General features: G+C 41.7%; 1 protein-coding gene across 4 annotated transcripts in view; it reads left to right on the top strand.

Annotated features, from left to right (window-relative positions):
* LOC126095224 (mediator of RNA polymerase II transcription subunit 25) overlaps positions 1-14,162 on the top strand; it is a 165,562-nt gene that overhangs the window by 108,342 nt on the left and 43,058 nt on the right. For all 4 annotated transcript variants that reach the window (XM_049909965.1, XM_049909967.1, XM_049909964.1 and 1 more), the window contains one exon: positions 8,568-8,840. In XM_049909965.1, coding sequence (XP_049765922.1) covers positions 8,568-8,840 — 273 coding nt within the window. The remainder of the gene's footprint in view (positions 1-8,567; positions 8,841-14,162) is intronic.

Genomic DNA, 14,162 nt, shown 5'->3' with positions numbered 1-14,162 from the left:
TTAAAGCTTTAGGCCTTTCCCATAGCATCTCCCCTGAAACCCTTTCACTTGTCACACCTATGTCACCCACACACTCACCTTCTACGTGCTTCCCAAAATCCACAAACACAACAATCCTTGACACCTGATTGTGGCTGGTTCTTGTGCTGCCACAGAAAGAATTTCGGTCAATGAGGACCAACACCTCCAACCAATTGCCCATAATCTAGCCTTCCACATCAAAGACACCAACCACTTCCTTCACCAACTCACCACTGTCCCCACCACTTACCTCCTGGATCCCTATTTTTGACTGTTGATGCAACCCCTCTATACACAACCATCCTTCACGCCCGTGGTCTTACTGCTGTTGAACACTAACTATCCCAGTCTTCTTCAGACTCCAAACCTACATCCTCATTCCTCATACATCTTATGAACGTTATCCTAACCCGTAACTACTTTTCCTTTGAAGGGAAGCTATATAAACAAATCCACGGCATAGCTATGGGCACCCACATGGCACTCTCCTATGCCAACCTTTTTATGGGCCATCTGGAGGAGATCTTCCTAGCCTCACAAAACACCAAACCCCTCGTCTGGCTCATGTTCATTGATGATATCTTCAATATCTGGTATCAGGGCCAAGACACCCTATCTTTGTTCAAATAATTTACGGGTTTGCTGCCAGGTGACATCATTGACCAACGCCATTCTCAAGGCACACCTGAGAATAGCAGGGTGTGCTCCTGCCGAAATATTGGTGGTGGTCGACGATGTCACCCGGCAGCAAACCCGTAAATTATTTGAACATTCAATTTGCCGCGAAAAGTTAAGGTCTCACACCCTATCTTTGTTCCTTCACAACCTCAACACCTCTCCCATCCGCTTCACATGGTCCTCCTCAACCCAGCGTGCCACTTTCCTAGATGTTGACCACCTCCTCTCTGATGGCTCCATCTGTACCTCTGGCCTCATTAAACCAACTAACCACCAACAGTACCTGCATTTTGACAACTGACATTCCTTTCACATGAAAAAACCACTCCCGGACAGGCTGGCCACCTGGGGATGGCATATCTGCAGAACTCCTTACCCTGTATGCTAAGGGTCTGACGAAGGTCTCCACAGACAGGTGTTATCCCCCAGATCTAATCTGCAAACAGATCTTCCATGCATTTCCCTTCACACCCCCAATCCTCCCACCACCCCCAAGAACCATTCACAATGGAGTGTCCCCTTCATCACTCAGTACCACCCTGGACTGGAACAACTGAACCATATTCTTTGCCAGGGCTTTGATTACCTATCATCAGCCCTGAAATGAGGGACATTCTATCCAAGAGACTTCTCACCTCTCTAATGTGATGCTCTGTCACCTACCCAACCTCCACAACATCCTAGTCCATTTCTGTGCCACTCTCACTCCCAATCCCAACCCATTGCCACAAGGATCATATCTGTGTGAAAGACGCAGATGCAAAACCAGTCAGTCCACCCACCCAGTACTACCTATCCCACTACTGTCACTGGTTTATCCTACCCCATGAGGGGCTGGGCCACCTGTGAAAGCAGCCCTGTCATTTACCAGCTTTTTCTATTGGTATGACTACCAACCAGCTGTACACCAGGATGAATGGCCACCACCAAATTGGGGCCAAGAATGAATGGCCACCGCTAAACTGTGGCCGAGAGCAAAGTAGACCTCCCTGTGGCACTATGTGCAGCTGAACATAACACACTGATTTCAGTGGCTCCTTCACCACCCAAGCCATCTGGATCCTTCCCTCTGCCACCAGCTTTTCTGAACTGTGCAGATGGGAGTTATCCTTACTACACATTTTCCGCTGCCATAATTGTCCTGGTGTCAACCTGTAGTAACACACTGACCCCACTCCGTCCATCCAACATTTTCCATCCCCTCTGTCCTTTCATGTCCTTCCCATTCTCATCTCCTATCCTGTTTATTTGTCACCCTCTGCCAATGTGTCTGCCCATCTTTCCCTGCTTCTCTCCTCTTTTGCTCCTTTTCTCCCCGCCTTCCTGCCCCACAACCTCCTGAAGCTGCCCCTGTTGTCATTCTAGCCTCTGCACACTCCACCAGACACTGTTCATCTGTCTTCCCATCCGTACATTACTATCCATTCCCCTTCCCTGCTGCATCTAGATTGCTGCTTGCATCCTATGTGATAGTTGCATTCTGGCCCGAAATGCTGGAGTTGGTGGTCATGTGTGCATGAGGTGCGCTTGCTTGTGTGTACAAATGGTGTGTCTCTCTTTTACTGATGGTGGCTGTGGCCGAAAACTTTAAGTAAGTGTCTTTTAATTGTGCCTGTCTGCAACTTAACATGTCTTCTCTACGGTAAGTAGCAATCTGTCTTTCACACATTGTTGAACCTGTATTCATATTGAGTGGTATTAGGATTCTTGTTTGTGTATCACAGCTTATGTTCTGTGTATAATGATGTGTGTCTGTACTTTGCAAGCCATCTTCTGATTTGTGACAGAGGGTACTTCATTCTCATTTTTTACTTGTTCAGTTCAGGAATAGTGTGAAGGAAGAACTACAGTCATATCAGCTCTCGTTTCTCTTATTTTTTGTCATGATTATTTTGTGATCTGTGTGCAGCAAGAAGGAAAGTGAAGAAATAATATGTTTCTTAATTCTCCTTGTAACATATCTTCTCAGAAGTTTTCTGTAATTTCTTTGAATGATCTAATTCTGAGGTAGTGCCTCGAGGAAGATCAGACCTATTTTCTTCCTCATACTTGTCTAACTAAGCTAATCTTCTTGAGCAGATTTCTTTCTATGAATACTTATCTGCAGCTCAATAATTAATTTGGGGTTACTGTGTATGAAAGAAGAACAGTTGGGTCTCTTGATTTTTGAGAACTGTGTCCCTACTGATATGTCGTGAATAAAAACAGTGACTCTACAGAGATGATTGCTTTCTTATCATTTGGCATCCCATTTTAGAATAATGGTCAAGTGTGTGGCACACTACTAAATAAGACTAACAGGTGACTTTGAACATATACAAAGAAGGGTGGTGTAAATGGTCACAAGTTTGTTTGATTGATGGAGGAGAGTCACAAGGATGTAGAAATACCCAAGTTGACAGAGTCTTGTAGCTGGATGCCAATTATCTCACGCAAAGCTACTTACAGAATTGCAATGACCAGTATTAAGTGAAGATACTGGAGATATTCGTCAGCTATTGTCCCCATAACGACCCTGAAAAGAAAGATAGACAAATTACAGCAAACACAAAGGGATTTAAATATTCATTCTTTCTGCACTACACATTTAAATGGAACAGGAAGAGTCCCTAACATATTGTACCATATAAAGTACTATCTGCCATGCATTTCACAATGGTTTGCAGATGTAGATGTAGATACTGGGCTGATCCAGATAGTATGCTATGCTGTATGTTTTCTTCTGTAGCTTCAACACAATGCTTTTCCAGAATAAACCAAGATTGTAAACCACGTTTCCATTTAATATTGGGTGCTAATTTCCAATACAAAGACCTATTTGCTAACATACTAGGTAAAACTACTTCTTTCTGAAGTGAGAATAGCCCTAAATCCATCATTCTTGTTGCCATGGTCTTCAGTCTAAAGACTTGTTTGATGTGGTCATCCATGGAAGTTTATCATGTGCAAATCCCCTCATTTATGCTTGATTACATCTTTTGTTCATTTGAACCTGCTTACTGTATTCAGCTCTGATGCCTCAGAATATGTCCTGTCAGCCTATCCCTTCTTATTGGCAAGTTGTGCTTTAATTCCTTTTTCCCCAGTTTGAACCAGTATCCCGTTGTTAGTTGACCCCTCTGCCCATCTGAGTTTCAGCATTCTTCTGTGGTACCGTCTTCTAATCTCTTCATGTCTGTATTTTTTTAAAATCCAGGATTCATTTCTGTATCATGTTGCACTCCAAACAGTTACTTTCATAAAATGCTTCCTGACACCAAAATTCATATTTGATGTTGACACCAAAATTCATATTTGATGTTGACAGAGGTATCTTTTTTTAGAAATATTTCTTACTATTGCAAAACTATACTTTATATCCTCTCTACCGTTGCCATTGTCAGTTATTTTGGTCCCTTAGTAGCAGATCTTGTCTGCTGTTTTCAGTGTCCCATTTCCTAATATGGAGCGAGGTGACGCATTGGTTAGCACACTGGACTCGCATTTGGGAGGATGATTGTTGAAATCCCTGTCGGCAGTCCAGATTTAGGTTTGTCATGATTTACCTAAACCAATGCATGCAAATATAGGGACAGTTGCTTTGAAAGGGCATGGCCGATTTCCTTTTTGATCATTGAAGCAATCCAAGCTTGTGTTCTGTCTAATGACCTCACTGTTGATGGGATGTTAAACTCTAATCTTCAGTCATTTTCTAATCTAATTTCCTCAGTGTCACCTGGTTCACTTCTGCTATATTCCATTACCCTTATTTAAAATTGTTGATATTCATCTTTTAATGTCTTTTACTGTAACCTATTGTACCCACACCCACCACCCAACACTTTCAGCTCCCATCTGTCCTATCACCTCCTCCCAACTTACCACACCTCACCCTCATTGTGCACTGTTCTATGCCAATGCACCCACCATTTTTCCCCTTTTCTGCTCCTCTCCTTTCTGCTCCCTTTTTTCCCAACCTCCACCCCCACAGCCTACCAGCACTGCATCAGATAGCCTTGTCTGCCATCTCTAGTCCCTGCACACTCAAGGTAGCCTTGCCTGCCATCTCTAGTCCCTGCACACTCCACCAGTAGCACTGTTTCCTCTTCCCCACCACCTGTATCCTGCTGTCCCTTCCCCTTCCCCACTTCATTACTGATTGACAAACTGCCTGTTTGCTTCTGTCTCAGGTTCTTCAACCAACATTCGTCTGATGATTTTACTTATGTTTCGCCAGCACGAGTGGCTGGCATTGTCAGTGCTTCACGTTCCACTGCTGGTGGTGAACTGGAGCCGAGCTCGCGGCCGCAGACTATATGTACCTGGTGCACCAATGTCCGAGGGCTTCTGCATGGTCATTTCTGGTGTTGTTCTCCTCTTGCTACCTGTGATGGTTGTTTCCTGCAGTACGGGCAGCCAAGCTCCGTTTACCTTAAGGCATTCTTCTTTCTTGTTGATCTATTCCCATGTTTGTGTATTTCTACAGCTTCTCTGAACAAGTGGGTGCGATAGTGCTTCTCTACAGCTAGAACTCCTGTGTCGATGAATTTTATTACATGGTCGGTCTCACTCAATGTGTGCTCTGCCACGGCCGATTTCTCCATCTGCCCCAACCTGCAGTGTCGCTTATGTTCTTTGATCCTAGTGCTGATTGATCATCCAGTCATTCCGACGTAAACTTTTCTGCATGTGCATTGTAAGCGGTATATTCCCGACATTGCAAGTGGGTCCCTTTTATTCTTTGTCAGTCTAAGACATTCTTTGATCTTCCTTGTCGGTTTAAAAATTGTCTTTACACCGTGTTTGTGCAATATGCAGCCAATTCTGTCTGTCACTCTGAGACTGTATGGCAGAAAGGCCGTAGCCGACATTTCTTTTTCTGATTTCTTACTTTGCCCAGTGTTTGGCTCTGTTACACTTCTAATATAATTTGTGTAGTACCCATTGCTGCTCAGAACATTTTCCAGGTGTTGCATTTCGCATTTGAGGTGCTGCAGCTCACATATTCATCCTGCTCGCGTTAGGAGCGTATGAATCATACCTCTTTTTCTGGCTTGGGTGGTGGTTTGATAGTTTGTGCAGGTATCAGTCTGTGTGTGTTGATTTTTGGTACATGCTATGTTCCAGGTTTTCGCCATCCCTTGTGACCAGCACATCTAGAAATGGTAGTTTCTTGTCTTTTTCTACTTCCATGGTAAATATTATATTGGCGTGGAGGCTGTTCAAGTGTCTTAGGAAGTCACCGAGCTGTTCTTCACCATGGCTCCATAAGTATAATCGATGTATCTGTACCACACCTTAGGTTTATAAGTTGCCGAGTCCAGTGCCTGTGCTTCGAAATGTTCCATGAAGAAGTTGGCCACCACTGGACTAAGAGGACTACCCATGGACAATGGCAATGTCTTCCAGCTGTTCATAGAAATTGCCATTCCATGTGAAATAGCTCATGGTGAGACATGCGTGGAAGAGAGTGAGATTTTCACTCTGCAGCGGAGTTTGCGCTGATATGAAACTTCCTGACAGATTAAAACTGTCTGCCAGACCGAGACTCGAACTCGGGACCCAAGTTCGAGTCTCGGTCTGGCACACAGTTTTAATCTGCCAGGAAGTTTCATGCATGGAAGAGCTTGTGATGTCTTGCAGGAAAATGGAACCGATGTGCTACCGAGCGTCACTAAGTGGCACTTTCGTAAACAAAGAAACAATATCAGGGCTGACCAGGATGTCGTTGGTGCAAGTTTTAGTTTCTTCAGCTTCTCAGTGAAATGTCCTGAGTCCTTTATGTATGTATCAGTCTTCCCCACGTGCTGCTGGAGCAGAGAGGCCAAGTGTTTTGCCAGTTAATATGTCGGTGAGCCAGGAGCGCTAACAGTCAGTCTTAGTGGAGTGTTGTTCTTATGGATCTTAGGTAATCCATACAGCCAATATGGTAGGGCTTCTGTGTTGCGCAGGTTTCTCTGTATGTCTGCTGTATTCCGTGTGATACGCTGCATCATATCTGCACTTATTTTTCGGTACCCCCTCGGATGTAATAGGTTTCGGATCTTTTGCTCATAATCTTCGGTCTTCATTACGAAGGTCGCATTCCCCTTATTGGCAGGCAGTACCAATATACTCTTGTCAGCATTAAGATTCTTAACAGCTTGTACCTCTTCTTTCTTCAGGTTGCAAGCTAGTAGTTTAGCTCGGTGCTGTATCCTGACTGTTTCAGAGTGTATTTCCTCTGTCCTTTCACAAGGATGGGTCCGAATGGCTGCTTCAGTGTTAGCAGTGATGTCCTCCATAGGTATAGTTCTCAGGATGACAGCGAAATACCCTCCTTTTTGAAGAACAGACACTTCCTCTTTGCTCAATTGTCGTCCAGTGAGGTTGACGACTGTGCGTGACATGTCGGGAATCACCTTGTCAGTCTGCTTCCAGCATCTTTCAAACTTTATCTTCTGTTGCTCAGTGCAGCACTCTAGTTCGATCTGCCTGATCGTGTGAGTGATGGTGTTGATCTTGTCCCAGTTGCCTCAATGCATTCTGCTACTTTGTTGATAGAACATGTCCAGAAGTTCCTGATCCGTTCTTGCCAAGTCTTGTATGAATTCGCTCATGAAGAAAAGCTCGTTCCATTCTGTCGTAGATACAATGTGCTTGGGTGGTGGTGAATAGGCGCTTACATTTCAAGAACTTCAATGTAGCATTTTCATCTTTGCACCATGAAAGGAAGGCGAGAGAGGACATCAATCACGCTTTCTTCTTCCGTTGTTGGTCTGCCATTACTGATTGTTGCCCCTGCTCAGTGCTTTTCAGTTTCATTCTAGCCTGAACACCAAGAGTCATTTGTGTGTGAGGCATACGTAGTTGTATGAATACATGTGTATTTTTTTCTTTTCTGATGAAGGCTTCAGCCAAAAGCTTAATGTGTAACAAGCTTTTAAATGTTTCTGTCTGCAACTCAGCATGTCATCTATATGGTGAATGGCAATCTGTCCTTTCCATAATTGTTTGTATTCCAAACTGGACTTTCCGCTGCTTGAAGAAATGACATCTACCTTCACAAATCATCCCTGCACATTTGTAGGAAATACAGCTCATCCAGTGCCTTGTGAACAAAGCCACAAAAGAGGGCTGTAGGCTATGCAAAATAAACAAAGCAGAGCAAGTTTTTACATTTTTATTTTTTGTTGTGAAAAGAAAATTTTCTTGAGAAAACTATAACATTACAAGGAATTGACAAGCTAGCTTATCTTCAGGAGGAGAAATTTTGCACTTTATTCCTTTCTTATAGCAAAATTTAATCCAAATTCTCCTAAGCATTTTCATACAAAATAAATAATACCAAAGTGCACACATAATGTTATGGACAGCTGACAACAGGCTAAATATTCATTATGGCTAACACTGTACATATACTATACAGTCATGTTTATCAAAATAACAACAATAAGAAATTCAAACTGTAGTAACACATCACGCGAAACTAAAAAAATGACTGTTACTTTTTGAACACATGTCATACATGAGCGGGAAAATTTTAGAACTAGGAGTACATTGCTCATTTGTCAGTGTTTCTGAAAAGTTTTCCATTATGTTGGTTCAGCACATTCCACTGCCAGCTTTTTCGTATTTCTTGGTTGTGGAACGTTTACACATTGATTTTTTTTCAGGTTTTGTCCTGCATTGTAATAGTTTTTTTTTTCTTTTCTTTCTGGCAAGATCACTAATAGTGTACACACATATCCACTAACGTATCCATTTTCAGAAAAAAGTTAAGTTCCTCCAATGGCAACCATCCTATTGCCAGTACCCTGTGTAATGATAATTTTACTTTGAATACATTTTTCAAGCACTGTATTGTGATTACATAAATTGAATATACCATTATTATTCTCATCCTGCAGGGGCAGGATCGACAGCTACTACTTGTGCAACAACAACAACAGCAACAGCAGCAACAACAACAGTCCCAGCAGCAGCAACAACAGCAGCAACAGCAGCAAGGCCCAGGAGGCACAATGCGAGCTGGTCAGGTACTAGGAGGTCCTGGCCCTCAGCGACCACCGTTTGATAACATCGAAGTTGCACGACAGCAAAACCTTGTTAAGATCCAGCAGTTACGTGAAACACTGGAAGCTGCACAGCAACAAGAACTGCAGTACAAATCCCAACTTGAGGTATATGCCATACTGAAAGCAATTTTAAGAACTAAAAATCAGAGAATGTCTTTGTCTATCTCATCTGCTTTATTTAAGTTGCAGAGTTAGGAGCTGTCTCTAGTATTCTATAACAATACATACAGTACAGCAAAAGAAATAATAATTAAAAAATTATCAATTTTCACAAATAGTTATGATTAAATTTTGTATGCAGTTAGTCTTAGAGATATATATTTTTATACACAAGTCTCAGCATAGTACAACCTATGTCCTTTGCGAATTAAAACTATTCCAACCATGCTGAAATGGAGGTAATCATGCAGATGGTATACAGTACTGAATGCGCCACCTACAAAATTTAGGGGTTTTATCATCACTTGTAATAAATTTCATAAAGTTAATAAAATGTGCATTATCAGTGTACATAATCAGCTTTAAAGGAATTGTTATGCTATTTGCTATTTTTTCAAAAAGTCAAGATGTCAGCAATGGCGTATTCAGTCTTGGTTTAAATATCCACCATCAGTTTTCTCATGAGCTCATGCCTCAATCATCTTCTCACCGTAAGCATCTTCTAATGGCCACTCATGAGGAGGTTTAGGAACAAAATTGTCAATTTTGAAAGGCCTATGCCCTGTGTGCAGTTCCACTGTCACCAGATTTCTCCCTGACATGTATGTCATCTTTATGCATCCAAAGTATAATTAGAAAAGTGTTACAAAAATTTATTTTTGTAGCTTTAATTTTTCTAAGCAAGGAAAATAAAAGTCCACTCCACGTTTAGGCAGTGAACCTATGATCGTCAGTCTTTTGCATGAACCTCCATTAATATGGGTTACTCAGATGCTTGACGCTTATCTTACTGCAGTTTGTCAATGGCCCAAGAGAAACTATTAAATACTGCACCAGATCATTGCTAATCTATTTAATTTATCAAATTAGCATTTCTTGTGTCACAGTGTTCAGTCCGTGTATTCACAATGATCAGCATCATAATTGTCTGAATTGTTACAAAGAATATGATATTATTGGTGGTTTGATTTGTATATGAACTGCATTAGCCGATTGCTTCCTCGCATTCAAAACTGTACGACGTTTAGTATCCTTCTCCCCATAATCATAATTAAATGCATAATTTTGAATATAGACAGGCAGTGTGCTAAACTAGATGATCCCTTCAAATCTTCCAGGTCTTCTGCTTACATTGGTTCCCTCCTCTGTGCTGAAATAAATAATAATGGAAAATCTGCAGATCTAAAGGATTACCAGATCTCTCCAAAAAATGTACAGTAGCAGTCATGACAGCTTGATGTAAGACTATCATGTACCATCAGCTAATTCATACCATCAGAACTGTAGCAGCTAACAAGCCTGACGTTTTTGTTGTGCATCATCCAGATAAAATATCATGCCTGTTAATTATGATCTCAGTCCTGTGTGATTAATACCAAGTTCTGTTACAAGAAATTGAAATATAGGTATACTAGCACTGAAGTCAGGCAACTGCGGAATATAAAAACTGTTATCATCCTCATCATCATTAGTGCCCCGAGGATTAGTGACACACAGTTTTAAGAGGCTTTATCTAGTAAGACACTGAAATACATTATCTTGTACTGTTCAGAACCATCATCATCTTTCACAAAGTACTCGTAAAGTCACTTAAGTCAACAGCCTTATTCCTGAGGAAGCTGGAAGGAACATGGAATAAAATGAGGACCTTTTCTTTTCCCTTCTCTCTCTCTCTCTTTTTTTTCAAAACCTCCGATAGGCTATAAATAAAAGACAAGTTCATAACATTATTACCAAAAGTTTTATACACTTATGGTTACTTTTCAACATAATCACCGAAAAGATTGAGACATTTATCATACCTGTGGACAAGCTTTGCAATACCCTCTTCAAAAAATGTTGCCGCCAATGATTGCAAATGAGCATTGACATCGTTTTGAAGATCTTCGTTGGTTTGAAAGTGCTGCCCTCCTAGCCACGTCTTCAGTTCAGGGAAAAGGTGGAAGTCGCTAGGTGCCAGGGCAGGACTGTACGGCGGATGATTGAAAATGTCCCGTTGAAATTGTTCAAGGAGCTGTTGGGTTGTGCCGGCAGTGTGCAGATGAACATTGTCATGGACCAACACAATTCCTGAAGTCAAAAATTTTATCATTCAAAACAGACAAACAGGACTGCTGACTGAAGACGTGGCTGGGAAGGCAGCACTTTCAAACCAACGAAGATCTTCAAAACAACATCATTGCTCATTTGCAGTCATTGGCGGCAAGATTTTTTGAAGAGGGTATTGAAAAGCTTGTTCACTGATATGATAAATGTATCAATCTTTTCAGTGATTGTGCTGAAAAAAAGTAACCATAAGTGTGCAAAACTTTTGGTAATAAAATAATTGTTTTCTACGAACGTGTCTTTTATTTATACCCTATCAGCGGTGGTGGTGGTGGGGAGGGGGGGGAAGAGAACAGTCCTTGTATTTTGATTGTACCTAACAATGTAATCTTTGTTATGAAACATAAAGACAATAATCAAATATAAATGGGATTTTATTTTTTATTTAAATTCCTTTATAGAGAAACTCAAGTCAATTATAATTTATTTTTCCACATTGTGTCCTGCTTTGGAAATGCATTTGTCCCAGTGTATTGGCAGCTTTTTGATGCCCTCATCATAAAAAGAACTGGGTCATGTCACCATGCGCACGAAGTCTTCCACTCTCTCATCTTCTTTAAACTGTCGCCCTCCTAGAGCTTCTTTAAGCGATCTGAATAAATGGAAATTGCAGGATGGTAAGTCCGCGCTGTAAGGAGGATGATCAAGTGTAGTCCAGTGCATTTCCTGTAGCTTGGAGACAGTTAGAGCTGCAGTATGGGATTGCACATTGTTGTGGAGGAGGATGACCTGTCAAATCGATTGGTCTTGTCTTTTGCGGCGATATGCAACTCTTGCCTTGTTCAACAGTTTGCAATAGTAAGCAGCATTGATTGTGTGTAGCTCGTGCAAAAAACCACTCAGCAAAATGCCTCGCTGATCGAAAAAAGGATGAAAGAACCTTACCAGCTGACAGTCGAGTCTTGGCTTTTACTGGTGCTGCCTCCCGTTTCCTCCACCACTCCTTACTGGCTTGTTTGGATTCTGGAGTGTAGTGGTGAACCTATGTTTTGTCTCAGGTGATGATCTGACTCCAAAATGCATCACTTTCTTCCACAAACCTTGTTGTAAGCCTCTGACAGACCTCCAAACGTCTCAACTTCAGATTTTTGGTCAAAAGTTTAGGGACTCTTCCGGGACAAACTTCACAGAACTGTAGGTCATTTGTGATGGTTGCTTGACAGCTCCCATAACTGATTCCGACTTTTTGTGCAATTTCTGGTACTGTCACCAATCGATCGTCATCTTTAACCTCACAAATGTTTTTGTCTGTAATACTGGTCCGAGGATGGCGATCGTGTTGCTGATTTTCCACACAGTCTTGTCCTTCCTTTGAACTTTTTATGCCACGCATCCTTGATAATGTTTTATCACCAAACTGCGCAGGCAATCTTTGGCAAATTTCCACTCCTGTAACTCCTTCACGAGCAAGAAATTTGATAATGATGCATTGCGCAATGGAGGGGTGCACTGTTGCTCAGACATCGTGAGCATTACTGACAAAACAGTGGGAAATATCTAACAGCATGCTCTTCTCACTTCTGATGGTCCCTCCTAAGCAAAGCAGAAGTGCGGGGCCAATCCTACCAACTGTTGATGTGCAGGAACAAAAATCCCATTTATTTTTTTATCTCCCCTCATAATAATAATAATAATAATAATAATAATAATAATAATAATTCAACATATATTCCAATATCTGCAGTTTAACTAATTTACTGAGCAAGGTGATGCAGTGAATAAGACACTGTACATATGTTCAGCAGGATGGTGGCTCAGCTACTCATACAACCATCCATGATTTAGCTCAGGGCTTAACAACTGGCCGGATTTGAGCGCGAGTACTCGCGTCTGCTCAGGCACGTGCTCGCGAGCAGGTGCAAGTTCGCGGAGTAGGGAGGGAGGGGAAATGCGCGCGCACGCTTGAATAGGGCCGCAGCATGCCTATTGAATTCGCGCCGACTGTGTAACGTTTAAAGTACTACGATCAGCTCAGATAACAGTCACTTCACTGGTTAAGTATCATGTCAGGTCGCCGTTGTGTAACCCCAACCATGCTTTCGCAGTTCAACCCCCATTGGGATGAATTGTATCGGTTTACAGAAAAAGATGGTGTTGCAAAATGTTTAGTAAGGCACAAAACACTGAATTCTTTTAGGAAATTTAATTTGCAGCGACATTATATGTCGTACCACGTGAAAGACTACGGAAGTGGAAAATGTGATGGACCAGTTCGTGCACAGGAAGTTATTAAACTTAAAAGGAAGCTATCCGAAGAAGATCTGGACGACGAAGAAAAATCAACCAAGGCAGCTCTCAGAGTGAGTTACAAAATTGCTTTGCTTTTAGCAAAAGCCCTGCGCCCCTTTACTGATGGCGATTTAATAAAAGAATGTTTGGTAGTTGCAGTGGAACATTTGTGTCCATCTCAAGTTGAACAGTTTCGGATTGTGCCATTATCTAACATGACCATTATGTGTCGCATACAGGACATGGCAGACGACGTCCAGAGCCAGTTTGCAAATATCTGTAAAGATTTTATGGCGTATTCTCTAGCTCTGGACAAAAGTGTTTATATCACTGGAACAGCACAGCTTGTCATATTTATTAGAGGTGTTAATAGAGATCTTCAGGTGAGGGAGGAGCTCCTCGATGTAGTAGTCATGAAGAACACTACAACCGGAGATGATATTTTAAGTAGTGTTGAAGAAAGTGTTGAAAATATAGGATTGTCGTGGAATTCTTTAGTTTCAGTGTCTACAGACGGTGCATCAGCGATGACAGGGAAAAAATCAGGTTTCGTTGCGCTGTTGAAGGAGAAAATGCAAAAACTGATCGTGCCGAATGAAATAAGGGGCGTTCACTGTGTGATCCACCAGGAAAAATTATGTGCAAAGAGTATCGCTCTAAAAATGTGATGAGTGTTGTTGTTCGTACAACCAATTATATAAGGAAGCATGGGCTACAACACAGGCAGTTTAAAAGCTTTCTTGAGGATGTAGAAAGCCAGTATGGTAGCCTGCCTTAATACAGCGAGGTCCGCTGGCTTGGTCATGGCGAATTATTAAAACGATTTTTTTGCCTATTAGATAAGATAAATATGTTCATGGAAGTAAATAACATGTGTGTTCCTGAATTGAAAGAGCCTTCATGGAAATGTGATCTCGCATTCTTAGCAGATTT

Source organism: Schistocerca cancellata, chromosome 8 (genome assembly GCF_023864275.1).
Source record: "Schistocerca cancellata isolate TAMUIC-IGC-003103 chromosome 8, iqSchCanc2.1, whole genome shotgun sequence".
NCBI classification, from domain to species: Eukaryota; Metazoa; Arthropoda; class Insecta; order Orthoptera; family Acrididae; genus Schistocerca; species Schistocerca cancellata.
This window is presented reverse-complemented; position numbering and strand designations above follow the sequence as displayed.